This window comes from Acomys minous (genome assembly GCF_964271855.1).
Source record: "Acomys minous genome assembly, chromosome: 4".
Lineage (NCBI taxonomy): Eukaryota > Metazoa > Chordata > Mammalia > Rodentia > Muridae > Acomys > Acomys minous.
In genome coordinates, this window is record NC_140486.1 from 102,311,902 (window position 1) to 102,334,078 (window position 22,177).

The following is a 22,177-nucleotide window of genomic DNA, read 5'->3' on the forward strand; positions in this document are numbered from 1 at the left end:
GACCTACAGGCAACAACTTACTCTGTATAGCCTTAACTTCATTAGCTAGGTAGGTGCAAAGGGTATGAGAGAATCGGGCCACATGTGGGACAATCTAAAATGCTACACTATAAAGACATTGTCCTTCAAGGGTTGGAGATGTAGTCAGTGGTAGGATAATTTTCTAATATGTACTATGGCCCTGGGATGATCCTCAGCACAGAGCGAGGGGATGTGGGCGAGGTCTGGGCATGAAGGAACATGCCTGTAATCCTAGCACTTAAGATGCTAAGAGAGGGCCTGTGAGTTGGTTACCAAGCTGGATTATGTAGCAACGCTGTCTTTTTAAAAATTGAGGCTAGGGAGGCCTCTTCCTCTAACTTAAGTCACAACCCCGTTCTATACCACACGCTAGTAAAAGGTCTGAAATCAAGGCATTTCCAGGGATTTGCCCCAAACGTCAAAGATTCTGGGCTCTGGTGTCAGGAGTGTCTCTTCCTTTCCCAGAATCCTAGATGTCTCCCGCTGATGGAGCCTGATAATAAATGAGTCCATTACCCTGGCTGCTGGGGCCCGTGACAGCCCATCTGCCGGCATGATTAATTAAAACTTTGACTGGCAATGGAGGTGCCATCTCAGGGCTGGAAAGCAATTAATTGGAGTGTCTTCCAGATCATCCTTTCTGCTGGATCCTAAAATGACCCACAGCAGAGGCAGGGGTGGGGGGTGGGAGGTCTTTGGGGTCAATCCCATTGCTTCTCTCTCCTGTATATTCCCTGCAGGGGCGCCTTCCCAAGGCAAGTTCATCCTACCTAAGAGAAGGCAAAGTGGATGAACCAGACCCTTAACGTGGAGCAAAGGAATGCTCACACCTGAGAGGATCTCCTACTCCTTCTGGGAGCTGGGAATGTTGAGGCTCAAAACAAGAGTTTGTGTGGCCTGATGGTGCACACCTTTAATTCCAGCACTCGGGAGGCAGAGACAGGCAGATCTCTACATTTAAAGCCAACCTAGTCTACTGAATGAGTTCCAGTTCAGCCAGGGCTACACAGAGAAACCCTGTCTAGAGAAACCAAACCAAACCACCAAACAAACAAAAGCCAGAGCTTCAACCTCTTTCCTGGAGCTTGTGTTCTAGCACTTTCTACCTCTGCATTTTTTCAGGGTTCTCCACAAAATCAGACAAGTGAGCTATATGTTTTTTGCTTGTGATGGGGTTAGGTCCTGATAAATCCATCACCGGTTGACAATGTCCTAAGATGAAAATACCTTTAGTAGCTGTTGAATGGCTTGGATAACTGTCTCCTAAAGGCCTTGGCCACCAGCCTGTGGCACTTTCTGAAGATGCTAGAACTCTCAGTGGGAGGAAACGATGTTGCTAGGAACACGCCCTTGAAGGGGTAGAGCTGGCCCCTTCCCTTTTTTGCTTTCTGGCTGTCATGACGTACGATATTTCCTTTACGACACAATCGATCACATGATATGGCCACCTCATTACAGTGCCAATGGACCAGCCAACCAAAACTTCCAAAACCGTGAACCAAAATAAAATGTTTTCTCCTTTTAAGCTGACTTCCTCATGCATTTCATTACTGTGATACAAAAATGACTAGCATCTGTTAAACTTCATAATTTATCAACTGTGCAATTATCAGTTGTTTTACTCTGTAATCTAGGAGCTGGGAATTGTACCTTATTGAGAAAGAATATCATGTTGCTACATAACACCAACCTCGCCACAAAGTTAAAATTCAAATTTTCAAGTACATTTTCTACTAAATAAGTATGGTTTTACACCATTATAGAAATTGCAGGGTAAGCCACTCATTCTAAGTCAGGGATTGATCCATTTACTAATTTGAAGAGACTCATTGCAGAAATCAAATACTGACACACTTGTGGAGGGCAGGAAGTCCCATGCTCTGTCACCTGCAAGCTGGAGAATCAAGTAGCCCACTGGTTGGATCTCTAAGGCCTATGAAGAAGAGCACTAATGTTGACAGGTAAGCGAACCCCTCCCTACCGCCTCCTTCTGATGGAATAGGCACATTCTTCTATCCAGGCTCTCAGTGGGATAGATGATGGCTGTCCACACTGATGAGAGCGGATCTTTATTTAATCCACCAACTCAGATGCCAGGCAATTCTAAAAACACAGCTGTTTGTTGCCAAGAGTAGACAGAAAACACTACAGCGATTCCGGAAAGTGGCTGTATGTGAAATCAGCTGAGGATATGTCTTACGTACTTTCTTCTTGTCAGGATGAAAAAAACCCTAACTGCAGCATCTCAAGGAAAAAAGGGGATTATTTCAGCACACAGTTCAAAGATACAGTCTCGGCAGGGAGGTCAAGGCAGCAGGGACTTGACACAAGTGGTCACGTCACATCTCCAATCAGGAAGCAGAGAGAAGTGAATGAATGAATGCTCAGTGGTCTTTCTCCATATTATATAACCCAGGATTCCATGGCTAGGGAATGGTCTCACCCACAGCGAAGATCACTCTTCCTGTACCAATTAATATAATCAAGATAATCCTTCATGCCCAGAAGCCCATCTCCCAGATAATTCTAGAGTCTACCAAATTGACAATTAACACTAATACAGGATCATTTTTGTTTGGTGGCTGATCGTATTTTTTGAGACAGGGTCTGGAGCTGTATTTCAGGATAGCCTTGAATTTGGCTTAATCCTCTTGCACTGGCCTCCTGAGTATTGGGATTACAAGTGTGAGTTTCCATGCTGGCCACCTGGGAAATCCTTAAAGGTGGCTTGTGCAGGATCCTTAGTTCCGGTGTAAACTGCCGGGCCTGTGATTTGCATGCTGGGAGGCCTGAGCTCTCCGGGTGATGTAAAGGTACAGCACAGCTGAGTGCAGTGGAGCTGCTCCAAGGGCAGCCTGAAACCCTTTCTTGCAGCCTTGAATGGCTAGCTTCTGTGAAGAGTTTGGGGCCAAAGGAGAGCCACACAGAGTCTGATAGGAGGGAGCGGCAAGGGGCTCAATAGTCAACACTCCTTGAGTTCAGATGGCTGGGAGGGCCCAAGAAGACAGTACTTAAAATGGTTTCCTTCTCTCCCGGGAAGAGCCAAAGGTGGCACAGGTAAGCACTTCACAGGAGGCTTCAGAAAACAGCTGGTGGATGACTACAAGGACTTTTCTAGAAAAGAGAGAAAGATTGGGGAGAAGCGTGGCTAAGGCAGAAATGGGGACCACTAAGTCCAGGATCTGTTGGAGGCTGGTATGATATATTTTGATGCTAATTAATAAAAAGCCATCCCACCTGGGCAGGGCAGAGGAGCTAGAGGTGTGGCTAAGGTTCCAGAAAGAGAAGAGAGACTGCCATGAGGAAGGAGGAGAAAGACCTGAGGAGGAGAAGGCCGCCATGGGTTAGATGGAGGAGGAAACACATGGCTGGCATGGATGGGGAGTTTGGCCCAGATAAAGAACATTAACAAGTATTTGAGATTATGGATGGGAAATAGCTTGATAAAAATTGGTTTAAAAAAAACAGATGGCATAGGATTGTGATACCTGCCCCACTATGGGCAGTAGTTTAGAGGATTAATGTCTGTCCTGCCCCAGGTTAACTAAGGCTATTTTAAAATATAACAAATGTCTGTGTCTTAATTGATTGCTAGCCGGCTATACTAACATAATACTGATAATTTTAAAACAATAAGGATTAGGGACCAGCTTCATCTCAGAGAAGAGGGGACATGCTGGAGGCATGTTAAGCCAGCCTGATGGTGTGTTGAAGGGGAGTCTTTGCACATGCCCTTGAGAGTGGGCCACTTTCCCCCATGATTCTGAGGAGGAAGTGAAAGAGATGGAGTCCCATACCCAGTGGCTCTTAGGCCATCTGACATCTCTACTATCTCAAGGGCTGCCCTAATTTGACCCCTCATTAACTCTCTTGGATACTAATACAGCAGCCATGGCTCTCTTGCATCCTGCCCCTGAGGCCACCCTCTCACCCCACTGCATACTGCGACCTGCGTAACCCAGCCCTTTCTCTTCAGAATCCAAGGTCTCCGGAGATAATTGTTCTACCCTGTCTTGGGTAGTGGAACACATTCCCCGCTCCCTTCCTGCATTTGTACCTCCAGGCCAGCCCTCCGAGAGCCTGTCCTGATCTCTGCTGTGTCCTTTATTTGAACAGCCTGCCCTCTCTCTTGATTAAATTCTATGCCATTAGTGTCCATCTTAAGTGCTGCCAATTCCAGAAAGCAGCCCCCATTATCCACCGAAGCCAATGCCTTTTCCAGTGTCTCTGCTGCTCCTCTCGTGCCTCTTTCACAGCTCTGTGAACTTCTCACCCTACCAATCCACGAACTTCCAGAGCACAAGCCATGCGTATCCCTCAAACTCTAATCTTCTTGAGTGCCCAGGAGTGTAGGCACAGCAGGTATTCAATGCACATTTATTAACTCCAATCTATAGCGTGGGAGTGAGTATGCAGGTACCTGCCCTAGGGCCTTACTTCCCTCAACCTTTGCATGGGTAAGATCCTTGCAGGCTACTCGTACTCATAGGGAGAAACATAAGAGGATGGGGCCACATCCTGGGACCAGGAAAAATGGGGACTACATGGTCCTTTCCCTCATAACAGAACACAAAGGTGCAAGGTATAAAAGAGAACCAATATTTACAGAACACTTGTCCCTCAATCACATTCTCAGTAAATACAGCGATCACTTCCTCAGTTTAGCAGCACGGCCTTTTCTGCTTACCCAGCATGGACGCCGCCCCCACCTCTCACACAGCAAGCTAATGCATATATGTAAATGAACATGCGTGCAGACACACTTGCTTGTGCCTTATCTAGAAAAATAAAACCTCAAATTTTTAGCTTGTCAACAGATACGAATACATACTCCCCAAAAGAAGCCTCCCTCTCCATGGTGTGTGTGTGTGTGTGTGTGTGTGTGTGTGTGTGTGTGTGTGTGTGTATTCCTTCCCCTCACACATAACATACACTTTTTTTCTAACTGTAGTTTTTTTCTTTGCAGTCAAGATAAAGTTTTATTGGTTGTATTGCATTCTCCCCAAAAGCTATGTTAAAGTCTTAATACCCAGTACCTTAGTGTGTGACTATACTAGGAATGAGGGTATCTGCTGATGAATTTGGTTTAAAAGGTGTCACTGAAACAGGTTAAGGTCTAAATCCAATGTGGATGATGTCTTGGGAGACAAACAGTGGGTCATGGAGGAAATATGTACATATATGTCAGGTAAAGAGATTATCACGTGTGGAAAGGTACCATAGGCATGTGTGCCAGAGAGGCTAATTTTGCTCTTCAACTATCACATATTCATATTCTCTCTCTCTCTCTCTCTCTCTCTCTCTCTCTCTCTCTCTCTCTCTCTCTCTCTCTCTCTCTCTCTTACACACACACACACACACACACACACACACACACACACACACACATTCTCAGTCTTAAAACTCCAAATGCCCTCTCGGCTTCAACTATTAATTAGAAGCGTACTTCCCATCTCTCCGTGCCAGTGGGCGGATAACAGTTTATGAGTGGTGATTAAGCCTAGATCAGGACACTAATAAAAATGGCTCATAAAAAGCATCCAACCCTGACACTGTTGGAGGATCCAGGGCTGGGGGCGGGTGGGGTGGGGTGGGGTGTGCCTTTAAACAAAGGAACCAGGGGAAGGGATACATTGTGTTTGGCCTGCTGAGATTCAAGTACTTGAAACACACATACAGAGCTCCTCCTATTGAGAGCCCAATTTATCTTTGGTTCTTTTCTCTTATTTGTCACCAATATCCTTGAGGGGCAGCTCCCCATTTCATTTGGAAAAATGCACAGAGTAAGTTGAGGCCAGAGGTGAGCACTGTTGGCTGCTGGTTAATTCCTGTGAGGCTCAGCAGAGCAGGGCACTTAAAGTCAGATAGTGCTGGCACAGAGGGAGAATGCACATAATAGTGGAAGAACCAATGGTGGCAAATGTTACTGGGCACTTGCTCCGTATCAGACATTTTATGTAGTTCACCTTTATTTTTCCCTGCAACCCTGGCTGTGAGGTTAACATAAATCCTGTCCGACAATTGTGTAAACTGGGGTTGACAATGGTTGAGTGATTTATCCAAGGGCAAGCAGCTAGGATATAGCAGAAGAGGGTGAAAAAAAACAAAAACAAAACCACCTTACATCATGGTTCTGCAGAGGTAGGGTCTAGGAGACACATCTTGCTGGCAGAGCCCCAAGGTGACATCGAAAATCATATGGCAAAGGACAGCGAGCATGCATGGCTATGATCTTGTCTCTGTCATTATTCTTCTAAAGCCGCTAGGACTCAGTGATGAGGTGTCCATTTTGGTGGACACTAAAAAGCAGGCATGTAGGAAGGAGACAGGAGAGCCATGATATTATCGAGTGATGTTGGATTCCAGAACTGAAGCCCCATGCCTGTCCTCACTGCTTTCCCACCACGGTAAGTGCCAAGGACAGGCATTCCCAGGTCTCTGGTAGTAGTAGGAAGGGCCACCCTGTCTCCTGAACCCAGTCACTTAAACTGTGGTGGCAGGAGAAAGGCTGTGGAGGGGACCAAGTATGCCTTCCCAATCCTTTTTCTTGGAGTCCTGGGCCTCACAACAGATGGAGGGAATTGTTCCAGCTCCTTCCAGGAGACTCTCTGGCGAGCGTGCAGTGTGTGAGGGGAGACAGGTGGAGCAGGGAGGCTGGGAGGGCCTGGAGTTGCTGCTGCCGGGCTGACTCCATGGGAGGTGTTACTTCAATGAACAAAGTTTAAGCCTCAAACAAACCTACCCGTTACCATATGTGCAGCAACACTAAAGTCTACATGGCTAGATAACTTCTGAGATCCATACTCAATGATTTGAATGCATCGTCCAAAGTCCGTGCTGGAAACCTAATCCTCAAGGCAGTGAGTTAAGGGTGATCTGACTGTAAGATGGGGGCCCCTAGGAAGGCTCCCGATGAACTAACATCAGCCCCTTCGCTTGCCTCTCTCACTGGTAAAGGATGAGTTTAACCTCCTCCCATCTGCCTTGCCCTTTTGCCTCCAGTCATGGGATTACACAAAAAGGCCCTTGCCAGAGGTAGGTTCCTCTCCTGTGGATTTTCTAGCTCTACAGCTATAAGAAATAAATGTGTTCTTTAAAAATAACTCAGTCTCAGATATTGTTATAGCAACACAAAACTGGCTTAAGCTACACAGTAACTGAGTCACCGCTGGCACCCAGGCAGCCTCTCATTCTCTCATTTCTCCTTGGACTGTACCAACTAGGGTGGCTTAAATAATATGGACTTCCCACTTTCCCAGCCTTTCTTACTGCTAGAATTAGGCATGTGACAAGCATCTGCCCAAAGAGGTCTGCTGAATAAGGACCATTAACAGCATCAATGTTTTGTTTCTAGTTTTTGCTTTGTTTCATTTTTGTTCTCACCTTTTCCGCTTTACAAAACAAAATAACAAAAACAAAGAACAGAGAGAGGCAAGCTGGAAACAAGCAGAGAATCATAGCATTTTCTTTCAGGCCACTGCTCAGCGCCATGTGTTTCCTGGCAGCCACCTAAGCCAGACTTCTGCAATGAAGGAAAATTGGGCCTTATTTTCCTTAAGGCAGTGCTAGTTGGCAGTCGTATTATCTACAGCCAAAGTACGTCTGACTGATCTAGCTACAAGAGTAGCGCCTGTGCCATTCCACCAGCAAAGCTGGGCACTACACTCTTTTCCTTCTCAGAACAAACTCCATCCCTGTTATACTTTGTACGCTTTTAATGTTTTGAAAGTTGGGACGTAGGCTGGGGAGACGGCTCAGGAGGTAAAGGAACTTACCTTTAAGCCTGCTGACTTGGGTCTGACCTCTAGGACCCACGTGGTAGGCGAGAACTGACTCCCTCACGTTGTCCTCTACCCCCATCCATAGCATGTGCAGAGACAGAGGGGTAGAGTACTATAAATGGGAGTAATTATTTTAAACTGGGATGCAAAGTAAAATGGCCACCAGCTTTTTTTCCTTTAACACCATCGATGGAATTCAGGATCTGGAGAAATACTGTATATTTAAAACATTCTTCAAAAATGGGCTGTTGGATCTGCCAAAGTTTTGGTTTTTCCAAAGGTCATATTGTCCTTGTCCATGGCTTCATGGAGCCAAATCCAATGGGGATAGAGATAGGAAGAGTGACAAGCTGTCCAGGAGCTGCCTTAAATCAACACCAGCCCTGGGGAGCCTCTGCTACTGAAAAACAGGTCCCTTTGAAATGGAAATAATGTCATTTGTAACAAGATGTATTTATGGTGGCATTAAAGTTTCTATCAAATTGTCTCTGGAGCATGTGACACATCCTTTTGCTTATCTGTGGTGGTCTCTTGACTTCTAAGCACACATGTGATGTGTGAAAACCATAAAAAGCCAACCGCTGGCCAGTCTTTAGGAAGATGATGAGAACGCTGATAGAGTCGGCTTGAAAAGGATGACTGAAGCATGTGTGTGGCTGAGATTACTTTGAAGGACATCAAGAATTTGAGTTTTAAGTCCCGTACTCCCATCAGCTATGAATGGGACGTTTCCTACAGCCAGAGGCCAATCTATCCTTTGTGCTCCATCATGCAAATCAGGCAAGAAAGCTAGGGCCCACTCCTAAGCAGGCTCAACAATGTCTTTGCTCTGTCCAGGCTTAGAAGCAGACTTCAACATGAACCATGAGCTATATTCCAACTGCCCCATTGCTTGTGGTTTAGAAAGTAATGCTTGACTTCTATTTTGCTGTGAGCTCCTATGCACTTTGCTTCACTGTAAAGGAACAAGGCAACAAATGGCCATTTCCTGGGCTCTGGTTGCTATGGTAACAAAATCTAAACCTAGTGTACCATGTCATCTGTAGTACATACTAGGACACTTTTGAGAGTTTAAGAGAACACAGTTATGCCAAGACAATTCACTGGTCACCTTGTCGAAACTACCAAAGCATATTCTGTGTCCCACCTTTGGTTACACAGACTTTGACTTTTCATGTATTAACTAGGTAAGTGGTCCCATGCCAAAGAGCCACATGTAGTTTGGAAAGCCAACACTGGAAGATTCAGAACCCAAAAGAAACAAGATGGATACATATAGCCAAGAGGCAGACCCATTAAAAAGTCACCTGTAAGACCAGAGAGATGGCTTGGCAGGTCAAGGTGCTTGCCACCAAGTCTGATATCTTGAACTCAATCTGCAGGACCCATATGGTGGAAGGAGAGAGCAGACAAGCAAGTTGTCCTCTGACTTCCTGCAGGCGCGCGCACACACACACACACACACACACACACACACACACACACACACACACTCAACATTTTTATGTGTGTGTGTGGGAAAAGTCTGTGTGTCCTGCCTGTGCTAGCTGGACCATCCATGAAGCCATCTTAGCACTTCCAAGGGCACACACATGCCTTCTCAGCGAACCTCTGGGGCAGCTGATGAGTCCCTGAATGCACTCAATTCCAAAACCCCTAAGTATCCCCTCACAGCACCTAAGCTGCTATGTCAAAAAGCTGGTGTTCTGGACCCAGAATGCTTGCGGGGAGAATAGGAGGGCAATGTGAAATGAGCACCCCGGGAGGAAGTGCCTCAATTGGGCTATCTGCTGCCTAGGTGAGCACCCCGGGAGGAAGTGCCTCAGTTGGGCTATCTGCTGCCTAGGTGAGCACCCCAGGAGGAAGTGCCTCAACTGGGCTATCTGCTGCCTAGGTGAGCACCCCAGGAGGAAGTGCCTCAATTGGGCTATCTGCTGCATAGGTCAGAACTGGCTGCAAAGAAGTCACTGAGCATATTTAAGGCAAAAGTACACACTTGGGGAAAACTAAATTAAACAAGGGATGGTGAGATAGCTCAGTGGTTAAGAACCCTGGCCACTGCTCTTCCAGAGCACCCAGGCTTGATTCCCAACGCTCACACAGAAGCTTACAACTCCATATAATTCAGTCCAAGGAATCTAGGCTCTCTTCTGGCCTTCCTTGGGCAATCCACATGTGATGCATAGGATGTACATGTCAACAAAATGCTCATACACAAAATAAAATAGATATAAAACAATAAAGAAATGCCACGCCCATAACATGCTTTCTAAGATTAAAGTTCTGTCATGGATTCACAACCACCATTTAAATTTTTTATGGGATTGGATGTGAGACATACATTTTGTTTTTCTTCTGAGACAGTGTTTCTCTATGTAGTCCTGGCTGTACTGAACTCACTTTGTAGACCAGATTAGCTTCAATCAGAAGATCCGCCTGCCTCTGTTTCCCAAGTGCTGGGACTAAAGGCATGCATTAATACTAACAGCTAAGACATACTCTTAAAATGGCACATGGAAATGCATGGGAGGTTAAGTTTACTTTTTTTTTTTTTTTTTTTTTTGACCTCCTCACAATCGGGAGGCTCAGGAGACCAAAGGTGGCATTCTGGTGACTTCCAGTGCACATACAAGCCAGGTACACGTAAAAACACTGGGCTTCTGAGGACTAGCGTGTGGCTGATAATGACAGCTCAGTGCTTATTGCTTTCCAAAGCAAAATGCTGGCAGAAAGCCTGGGAATTCTGTAGTCTGCAAATCTCATTTCACAGAAATGAAATTAATGGAAACACAACATGCCTATTCACAAGAGTGTATTCCATGGAGTCAAGAGCACACAGTACTGTGCCTATGTGAAACAGGTCTGAAAGTTACATGTAATTTAGTCCTTCCTCGTTTCTTCCTACTACATGCAACCTAAGTTTTAAAAAGCATCCAAAAGTGGGGCTGGAGAGATGGCTCAGCAGTTCAGAGCATCTCTTGCAGAGGACCTGAGTTCAGTTCCTCGTACCCCAGTAGGTGGCTCACAACTACCTGTAGCTCCTGTTCCAGGGGATCCGATGCCCTCGTCTCACCTTGGCAGGCCCCTAGACTCACATACACATACTCACATACAGGCAAACAATACACACATAATTTAGAAAAAGAAAACCATCACAAGATCTCTAAGCTAAACTGACTCAATTGTTTTTCGGGTTTAATTCACCAACAGTGAATTCCCTACACTGACAAGGGCAGGAGGTACAAACAAGGTCACACTGTGAGTCATAGTCCAGGAAGAGGTGAAAATAGTGCGTAAGACTTTAAGGACTGAAACTTTCACACCGTGATCTGACGACTTGCCTCAGTCAGGCACAAGCATCCCCAGCTTTAGGAGCTCTTGCTGTGATGCTTTAAAAGAGCACCAGAGCTGGGGGTGGTGAATCCAAACACTCAGGAGGCAGAGACAAGCTCATCTCTGAGTCAAAGGCCAGCCTGGTCTACCCAGGGAGCTCCAGGACAGCCAGAGCTACACAGTGTGAGGCCTTGTCTCAAAGGGGGAGGGGGCACCTGGACATCAGGTCTGACATCAAGTCGCTGATTATCAAGGGGAAGACGCCAAGGGTCCAGAGTGAACCACACTGCTATCCCCTCAGCAGATCTGGTCCTCGATGTGGAAATGCCATGAAGTTCATGCACAGACCGTATTTAACTCTTGCCACTGGATACTTTCTTGCACACAGTTAGCACTGATCGACAGGGAACGAGACCTTTGTACCGTCAGCACGCCACCCACAAGGTGAAGTCAGGGTGCTAAGGACCCATGATGGCTGAGGCTATCAAGAAAGGGGAGCAACAGCTTGGGGATGTGAGACATCCAGATGCGTAAGAGTTGACTTAGGAGGAGAGAGAACTGGGAAATAAGGAGGAAGCATGGTGGTGAAGCCAGACCTCCTTTCTTGAACCCCTGTGAGTAAGGAACAGTGAGATGGGCACAGTTGTAGCCACCGATAAGGAACCTCTTGGGCCTTGTGTTTTCCTCAGGGTTTGCCAGTATGACAGGGACTGGGCTGAACAAAGGGCTCTTCATGAGAACAGTTACTCCCAAGCTGACACGCAGGGCAACTGCTCTCTGCTTCCCGCCCTGTCAAAGAAAGCCACCTGAATAAGCTAAAGTGGTGGTGGGAACGCTTTAAGAGAAAGACAGCAGGGTCAGTCACTAGGCATGACTTTCCCAACTCGCTTACTGGGGAAGAACGAAACTCTACTGGTCCCTCTGCACAAGCTGCTCTTGCCAATGGCAGACCCAGCCAATGACTCCTGAGCAGGGCTAAGAATCTCACCTGCGGCCGTGCCGTGGCTCGAAAAGGGTCTAATAATCTCACACAACTGCATCCCTGCATTTCTCACCATGATACCAGGGCAAGATGAGGTCTACTTTCCAGAAACTTCAAGACTTCACACAAGAAATGAGATGCCAATCAGAAAATATTGACTCTTTATCAATTTAGATACGGTCTAAGTTATTCCTTCTAATATATGTGTTTGTGGTCAGTCTATAAAGACCTGGGGTGCTTTGCTCCTAAGTTGTCTGCTGTCATGGTGGCCAGAGCCTCAGGTCCCCCCTGCGTGGCCTCCAGGATGCTCAGGCAGAAGGCTCAGCAACATGGAGATGGCACTCTTGGATTCCCGACACGTCCACGGTCTAGATCATGTCCAGCTGTAAACAATAACAACATATTTAGAAAGGACCCAGGCTGAATGGAACCTGTACTGGTGGCCACACACGCAAACCTCAATGGCTGTTGTCTGCCAACTATTTTGGGACTTAGACACCCAACATTTCCTCATTCCAGTCCTCAAAACTTTTCCACCAAAAGGCTGGTAGCACGGTATGTGGTTATCACTCCGGTTTTCATGTGAGGCTGAAGGGTGTGGTTTTTCCCAAACATGAGCGACGGCTGCGACAGCCCACATCAGCAGCACAGCTTCCCAGCATGGTGTGAGGAGGTCCAGAAATCTTCAAACGCCTACCCGTCTGATTTGTTTATCTTAAGCTAATTGAGAACATTTAAGAAGTGGGCTTTTTAAGGATGTTTGTATTCGTCAACCCACACAAACTGCATGGTATACTGCTCGTTTCCTGGGGTAAGAACAATCTCGGTACATTGTAGCATTTTCTACTAAGGGGACAGCTTCCTTGGCTCTGTGTTAGCTCTCAGAGCGGAGGATTACCCTGAATGGGCACTGTAATTGGAACCGCAGAACACAGGCATTCCCATTATGAAATTACCTATCCGATTACATTTGTACTGGTAATAAGTAACAATGCAAGGAACGTCTGGTGTGTGTGATATTAACGCACAAAAACCAAACAAACAAAAGCCAACTCTACGATGGCAGATTTTGTGGCTGTATTTACAGCTGACAGCTCAGTCTTTAAACACCCGGTGCATGTTAAAATACTCACTAAATCATCCACATCGCCGCCTTCCTCAAGTCCCGTCGCATCCTCTTTTGCGTTCTCTTTGGGGGCCAGAAACTGTAAACAGGAAGTCAGTCATGACAATGGAATGATCACTTCTGGGTTTTTTGGTTTTGTTTTGGCGAAAAGGATAGGCAAACATAGGAAGGCTCTGAGACCCAGGAGCTTGGCCAAGTGCTCCTTCCTCTCTTAACATGAGGCCTAGTTTTAAGGTCCCATGGTCCACACTAGGCACCAGAGAGAGTGCTTGTAGAGAGGGCGAAACACCAGTGCCTGGTAAAGAGGTGATGGTGCACACCTGATATTCCACAGGGTGCACTGGCGTGTTCAGGTTAAGAAAATAATAAAGGCCCTCCCCCACATAAAACCAGCTCCTCGTGTCTCATTTGAAGAATTAAGCAAGGTTATAACCACCTATTCCTGAACGCAACCAAGGACAGATGTCAACAGAGAACAAAACTGGTGAGCTTTTGCTGAGCCTTTGGTCGAAATCCCTGTTTGCATTAGAAATGGTCGGAAAACAGGCAGATGAGGGCATCCACACAGTCTACTACGGCAGAGAGGCTCTGGCAATGATCTGAACACCATTTCCCACCCTGCCCTCCAACACAGAACAGCAGGGCACCTTCTCAGACTTCAGAACACGTGGCAACTGCTTCTAAGAGGTGGGTCTGACTAAAGCCTACTGTCCCGACACAGACCGTGACCCTCCTGTAGCACCTATACTCCAGGTAAGGTGTTTTAGATGGGGCAGTGGAGGTGGGCACGGCTTTCTTTCTGTTGCTATTCTGTGTGGTAAGCAAGCCTTCCAGCTCAACCCTGCCTCCATGCAACAGGAAAAAAACCGTGTACTTGCAGTTTTCTCGCTTCCCTAACATGAACACTGGCAAGAACTGTGTTCATTATGAATCCCTAGGGAAGACCATGACACCTTTGAAACTCAAGACCTACCAAGACAATATCTCCTTAACAAGCCGTAAAGCAGAGTCTCCCATTAAATACGAGGCTGCACAGAGCACGTCCTAGTAGCAATCTCAGCTCAGGCACAGACACACAGACACAGACAGACAGACACACAGCAGACACACGCACACGCACATGCACGACAGAACTGCAGGCTTGAGGCTATGTCTGCCTCCCTGGCTCTGCAGTCTGTTGATGGCTTCTCTTCCCTGGTTTTTTTTTTTTTAACCCCTCTCTTCTTGTTGATCTCCATTTTGACTGAAATTCTTTAAAGACACGATGGATCTTCCCATAGTCCTTTGGACATATTCCACTAGATCCTGTGCAGAGTTGGCATCAATGCTATCAGGGAGAAAATCCAGGACAGACAGTCTGAAGAGACCTGTAGTGCAGCTTGGGCATCACTGACTCTGGGTGATATTAATAGAGTTATCTGAGGGCCAGGTGCAGGCAAGTGAAGTTTTGCACATGGTTTACTATGTCAAAAGTTAAAAATAAGCGTTGCCCATTCTTGATTCTTTTTTTGTTTTGTTTTGTTTTGTTTTGGTTTGGTTTGGTTTGGTTTGGTTTTTCAAGATAGTTTCTCTGTGTAGCCTTGGGTGTCCTGGACTCGCTTTGTGGACCAGGCTGGCCTTGAACTCACAGCGATCTGCCTGCCTCTGCCTCCCAAGTGCTGGGATTAAAGGCGTGCACCACCACACATGGCCGCCATTCTTGATTCTTAATCTTTGCAGCTGCCCTGATTATTGTACTAAAATGATAATTTCCTACCTTGTCTCTTCCACACCTACACAGATGATTTTCTGCATATCAGAAATATGCAGCTAAGAGAAGAAGAAAAGGGAGAGCTGGTTCTTGCTATATACCCCCATGGGGCCACAGCTAACCAGCACCTCTCAAAGAAATGGCAACCTCTATGTGCTTGGTGGCAGTAACACTCCTTGATGAATCTAGAGAAACCCTAACGCATCTTGGCATCATCCTCTAAAAGCTCCCAGCGCCCACTGTCTCCCTTCCTAAAGGATAAATTAAGAGAGGACTGTCTGCACAGTATGGCCATAGCATATATAACTAAACATGCAGGGCACATCTCTGAGGCAAGGCCAAGTTCCTAGGAAGAGCAGAGCGGAAGAAAGGAGAAAAGCAAAGCCTGAGTTTCCACCAAGTGCAGAACATCTGCAGCTGACTCCCAGACAGATCTGCTCCACATTCCTGCATAAGCAGATTATGGCTAAAGGCTGTGCTCTGCTTCCTGATCCTCTCCAAAGCCTCAGGCGAGACTGAGCTCTTCTGCAGAGCGCTCCTCATCAGTTTTAACACAAGTAATTTCTAGTCTACGAGTGACACAGCTGGAGAGAGAGCACTCAAGGACTGGGATGCTTTCTCAATCAACCAAATTCTCAGACTGCAGCAGAAAGGTCTCTTGTTCTTTTCCTTTGCAATATCCTGAGGTGGAGAAAAAACAGAATGGACACTTGGGTGACATGTTTTCCCCTTCCTCAAACCACCGTCATTTACTTGGGGTTAGCACAAAGAGCCTCCTTCCCTAAAGATCGTTACGAAATGAATAAACAGTACTACCTCTAAGTACACGAGCTCCGACGCTGGCCATGTTCGGAGAAATGGAATCAATAACCTCTGCAGAGGAACTGCCAGTCTTCGCCTTCCATTAAGACTAAAAGCTAACAATCAGACCCTTACCAACACCCATATTGAAAACACACGGGCCAGATGTGGTGTCTCACACATGCAATGCCAGCACTTGGAGGCTGAGGCAAGTGGATTGCTGTAAGTTCCGAGCCTACATAAGGAGTTCTAGGCCAGCATGGACCACAAAATGAGATTTTGTCTCAAAACAGACTCTTAAGGCTTTCCAACAACATCAGGTGACTACAGGTCATTCAAAAATATCGGGTTGCGACAGCAGTGGAAGAGAGACTGTCTAGCATGTGCTAAGCCTGGGTCCAATCCCCAACACTACAGCAGAAACAGAGAGAGAGAGAGAGAGAGAGAGAGAGAGAGAGAGAGAGAGAGAGAGAGAATATTAAAAGAAAAAAAGAAAGAAAAAGAAAGCAAACAAAACAAAGCAAGATGTGGTGGTTCAGTCATGAAGTAAAGAAGGAATCAGAAGTTCAAGGTCATCCTCCACCACACAGCGAGTTCAAGCCTAAAAAAGCACACAGTTACCTAAGATGACATAAATGGCTTATTTCATTCATAAAGATAATAGACTGCAGCAGAGAAAGACTGCAGCCTGATGCTAAACCTTGGCCCGGTTGGCTTCGTAGGAACCCTGGGCAAGATTCTGACCAAGACACAACTCACTACTCCCAAACACCCCCTCTAACTCATGGCTTGTGCTTAGTCTCAGATGAACTAACGTAGGCAAAATTGTTTCGGTAAATTTTATATATATATATATATATGTTATATCCAACTTATATCCAAGTGTGTACAACAATACCTACCAGGTCTTCATTTGTAAATGTCAAATGTTCCAAACAACCCAAATGCCAAAGGACTGATACTGTGGTGGAGGCAGAACAGGGACACTACACACTAGAACACTCGAGAGCACTAGTGGTGAATCACAAAGGGCATGACTCCAAGAATATGAAGGCCAGGAACAGACAAAAGGGCTCTCTCGCGACATTCAGCAGTGGCTACAGAGGCGACAGAAGGTTCTGACTGGGAAGGTACTGGGGAGCCTTTTGGGGAGTAGACATCGCAGTACATGATATGTAAGAATCCACCAAGGTGAATATACATGATGCTTGTGAATGTTTATTCTATGTATGCTCTGCATTTAATATAAGTTTAAATGTAAAAATCACCAAGCTGGCTGTGCACGGCAGCACATTCCTTTAATCTCAGAGGCAGGTGGATCTCTGTACGTTCGAGGCCAGCCTGGTCTACAGAATGAGTTTCAGGACAGCCAAGGCCACATAGTGAGACCCTGTCTCAGAAAACAAAAAACAAAAAACAAAAAACAAAAAACAAAAAACAAAAAACAATAAAAAATAAAAACAAGACAAAAATGTACTAAGCTCAAAATAACCATTAGGAAATACTGCAAGATTTCACACACACACACACACACACACAGAGTCACACCCCCCCAACACCCATAAAAACTACATCAATGATTTATCGCAGAAAGGAATAGAGGAAATGGTCACAGGGTCTAACAGAGACCACCTACCAGTTAGAGAAATGATTCTTTTCCTCTTTAGCCAGGATCTGGCTGTAGCTTGAGCGCAGGACCCTCCCAGCTCGGGCATCACCATGTCTAGAAAGAAGCAGTTCTTTGGAGACTGGTCACTGGCTAAGAGCGCTTGCTGCCCTTCCAGAAGACCCGAGTTAGGTTTACAGCTGTCTGTAACCCCAGTTTACTCTTCTTACTCTGAGGGCACCTGGCATGTACCTGGCCCACATACATACATGCAAGCAAAATACACATATACATAAAATAAAAACACATACATGCCACCCTGTGTAGCTCGGCTAAGCACAACTCTAGGTGTCAGCCCTTGCCTTCTAGCAGAGCCCCCTTTTCTCCACTGTGTGCTAAGTGCTTTACCCACTAAGCGCCCCCTGGCCATAAAGGCATGTTTAGTATAAAATAAAGAGCTCACTGACACAAAAGCATAACTGTTCACACCAGACACTGTCAGGATGCACTCTGAGGTGAACTACAGCTCGGGCTCTATTTTACGGTCTTTGGGTCACTGTAAGCGCCTCTTGGCGGTGCCCGTTACTTGCTGAAATGAAGCAGATGGGGACAAGTGTGCTTTAGTGATTGTTGGTCAAAGGTTGCACTTATAAGACCATTCATTCACTGAGAAATGAAGGCCCAGCGCAGTGCACAGAAACTGGTATTTTAATCTTCTCGCTGCCTCTAAGAGCTCACAGGATAACCCCGTTTAACCTTTCTGGGGCTTGGCTTCCCAGTGGTAATAGGATGGTATTCCACTCTTGCCAGTTCTTAGAAGGTCACTGTGAAGATTGGAGTGGTAACAGGAACCACTGGTTCTACGGTTAAATAAATACAAGATTTTATCCCCATTATTTCCTACTCTTACCTGATGTGCATAGATACACATTCTGAATGAATATACATATACAAATACATATACATATACATATACACAGATTCTGAATGAATATCACACACTGTGGAAGTTCTTTGTGAGTCAAAATATTATCATGTGAACATTTGGTATAAATACTAAATTAGGGGCAACAGAGATGGTTAAGAATACTTGCTGCAGGACTGGAGAAATGGCTCAGTGGTTAAGAGCACTGGCTGCTCTTTCAGAGGTCCTGAGTTCAATTCCCAGCAACCACACGGCAGCTCACAGCCATCTATAATGGGATCCAATGTTTTCTTCTAGCATGCAGGCGCTATATGAATACAGAACACTCATTTACATAACAATAAAGAAACAAAAAAAGAGGACTTGCTGCATACACATGAATACTTGAGTTCAGATCCCAGCATTCACATAAATAACCAGGTGTGACCTGACTACAAGTTATGCTCGTGCAATAATGGCACAAGTTAGAGTAGTAACCAACCACTTTCTGACTGGATTGAAGATCCACTCCATGAGATGGAACTTAGAGACCTGACACTGCAAAAGTAGCCAAGAATATGAGGCGATCACCTTTGACCATGTCCCCTGGAGGGGGAGACCTGGTGGCACTCAGAGGAAGGACAGCAGGTTACCAAGAAGAGACTTGATACCCTATGAACATATACAGGGGGAGGTAATCCCCCTCAGGAACAGTCATAGGGGAGGGGAATAAGGGGAAAATGGGAGGGAGGGAAGAATGGGAGGATACAAGGGATGGGATAACCATTGAGATGTAACAAGAATAAATTAATAAAGGAGAAAAAAAAAGTGAAAATAAATAAATAAATAAATAAATAAACAAACAAAAAGAATATGAGGCTAAATAGAGACTTAGAGGAAAATCAACTACTATTCTGCTAATGGACCCAGCAATAAGCCAGGTGGTGGTAGCGCAGGCCTTTAATCCCAGCACTCAGGAGGCAGAGGCAGGCAGACTGATGTGAGTTCAAGGCCAGCCTGGTCTACAAAGAGAGTCTAGGACAGCTAGGGTTATTACACAGAGAAACCCTGTCTTGAGAAAACAAAAACAAAAACAAACAAAAAAGAAACACTGTTCAACAAACAAGAAGGCACCAGGCAGCCAGTGATTGAAGGAGAGTGTCTCCCACCTGTTCCTCACTATGCTACCTCTCCTCAAAGATGGCGACTTCCCCAGAGTCAGTCCTGGTGACATAGAATCATTTAAGGGCTCACCTTATTCCTAGCAATTAACTGAAGTTTCTCTCTGAAGCTTAATTATCAGCCATTAAAACTCCTGGTGCATAGGCACTACGCTCTTAACTTTGAAAGATGGCATCACACATGCAATATAGAACTCATCTCATATAACTGAAGTGTCTTCTCTTTTTAGATTCCCTCCTTCACTAACTCAATATTCACTGAGACGTGCCACTTTGGGGTAAGATGTGCTGCTGGGAGGGAAGCCTGCTTCCTGTAAAGACCAGAATATGCAGTCAGCCTCACCGAGATGACGGATTTTCATAATGCATAATGACTAAAATTAAATTATATGTGGACTTCCTATAATTAGCAAGAGCGGACTGGCACAGCTGTACTCCAGCTTCTCCAGACCTGAAGCCCAGCTGTGTGTCAAATGCTGCCCGGATGTTGCTGGGATGGCGTTTTGTAGTAAGATAAGCATTTATAAAAGCTGACTTCAGGAGCACCCTTAATAATGTCAGAAAGCCTCATCCAATCAGGTGAAGGCCTTGAACGGCACAGCTGTTTTCTTCTTTGAGATGGTCACACAGGATCCCTTCCTGTTCTCCAACCGGCCAATCTGTCATTCAGATCTCTGACCTGTGCCACCACAATCACTTGAGTCAGTTCCTTAAAGTCAGCCAGTCCATCATGTGCTGGGCAAGAGACTGGCAAAAGGATGAGAGGTAGGACTCAAAGCATCCACCTCCCTTACAATCACCACAGATCTGTCCAGATGGGTCTTATCACCTGGTGGGAACAGGGAGTTACAAGATTTTTTTTTTCCATTAAAGATGTTACCTTGAGAGAGAGCCTTTGCTTTTTAAGGATTACCCTCTGGTATCTTTAAACTTTATAAAGTAATGGGTCAGTGGCAGCCATCACCCACCATCAAAAAGGATAAAGGCCATCAAAGTATCTGTCTTTCCCAGTGTATAACTAGAGATCCTCCCTGGCTAGACTTGGAGTAAGTCTCCACCTACAACCAGTTTTTGTGTGCCCATAAGTGGAGGCAGACAACCTAAAAAACTCAATGACTGCTCTCGCTTCTATGAACAGATTAAGTTGTAGCATTAAGTTGGCATTTCCCCACTACAGGTTATGTTTTTACTTTCTAGTCTAACTTTGAACCAAGCTTAAATGCAGAAAAATGGAATTTCTGTCTTTTTATAAGGTCTGCATTAAGCAAATACAATACCCCCCTCCTCCCTCACTCTCTCTCTCTCTCTCTCTCTCTCTCTCTCTCTCTCTCTCTCTGCACATGTGTGTGTGTTCTATTGGTGTTTCTTTGAAGACCCTGGATTGATTACAGCATTGTATAAAATGACAAACAGAAATAAAACCAAATATTTGAGTGACAGTCTCAAGCCCATGGCACTCAGTACCGACTGTGGCAGAAGTGGCTCTAGGCACTGAGGAGCACTGAGGCGCTTATCAGCACCATGTATTCTTGGGAACATGATAATTTTAATTCTCAAGGGTAGGCCCAGACCTATTCTTTAACAAAAACTTATGCAATGGGCAGGGTGGGTGGGGCACAGCTCAGTCAGTGGAGTGCTTTCTTTAGCAAGTGCAAGGCCGTGGGATCAACTCCCAGCACTGTGGGCACCTGGGTGCTGATGTATACCTGTAATCTCAGCACTCAAGAGATGGAGGCAGCAAGATCAGAACTGAAGGCTGAACTGAGGAAACGGTTCAGTGGGTAAGGCGATGCTTCACGAGCACGGAGACCTAGATTTGGATCCTGAGAACCCGTGTGAAAGCTGGACACTACAGTACGTATGCGTAAGCCTAAGTTCCTGCAGTGAGACGGGAGGTAGAAATAGCAGAAGCCCCAAAAGCTTGCAGGTCAGCTATACTGTTGGGGCAGTGGCAAAAAGAGATCCTGTCTCAAACAGGAAGACAAGGATGATACCCACGGTCACTAACCACCACATCCATGTCATAGCATGAGTGTGCCTGCACTCACACACAGTTAAACATGTGCACACACATACGCACACATATATACACACACACACACACATTTTGTTTTCACATTCAAGGTCTTCCTCAAGAACAAAGGGAGATCAAGTCCAGCCTAGGCTATAGAACCCGTCTCAAAAAGACAAAACAACTTCCCCAAAACAAAAACAAATCAAACAAAAAAATAAGAAAAAAACACTTTGCAAATCAAAATACTTAGTAAAAATTCTTAATTATTGCTTGCTAACTTCTCTCCCAAATAATACTTTGGTTCCTGTATAATGAATGCCTTTCCTGAGTAGAAAATTGATGGCAATTTTTTTTTTTGGCCAGAAGTTACAAAAATAATGATGATCCCAGTCTTGTCCCTTCCAGTCTTTACTAGCTATCTGGTTTTCCAGCCCCAGGTCAAGGTCTCCTTAACACCTGTGGCTATTTCTGAGTCTCCGCCCCAGCCAGATGCTCCTGGAACTGACCATCTGAGTTTCTAGAGGCCAGAGTGCTGTTGGTACCCAAGCTCAGGGACTACCCTGCAGTAGCTTAGTCTACCACGCTGTGCTAGTGGGACTAGGTTGGCCAGTGTCTGCAACTGGAACAGTTTTACTAACCGTGTACTCTGAGTTACTCAATTTAATTTCATAAAAATTT

The 22,177-nt window shown here is 45.6% G+C and overlaps 1 protein-coding gene across 1 annotated transcript in view; it reads right to left on the reverse strand.

The window, feature by feature from the left end:
* Window positions 1-12,250: 12,250 nt before the first annotated feature.
* Window positions 12,251-22,177, reverse strand: part of XRCC5 (X-ray repair cross complementing 5) — an 89,655-nt gene continuing 79,728 nt past the window's right edge. The window contains exons 20-21 of the mRNA XM_084778380.1: window positions 13,251-13,322; window positions 12,251-12,500 (exon numbers count right to left, since the gene is read on the reverse strand). Coding sequence (XP_084634506.1) covers window positions 12,486-12,500; window positions 13,251-13,322 — 87 coding nt within the window. The 3' untranslated portion in view covers window positions 12,251-12,485. The remainder of the gene's footprint in view (window positions 12,501-13,250; window positions 13,323-22,177) is intronic.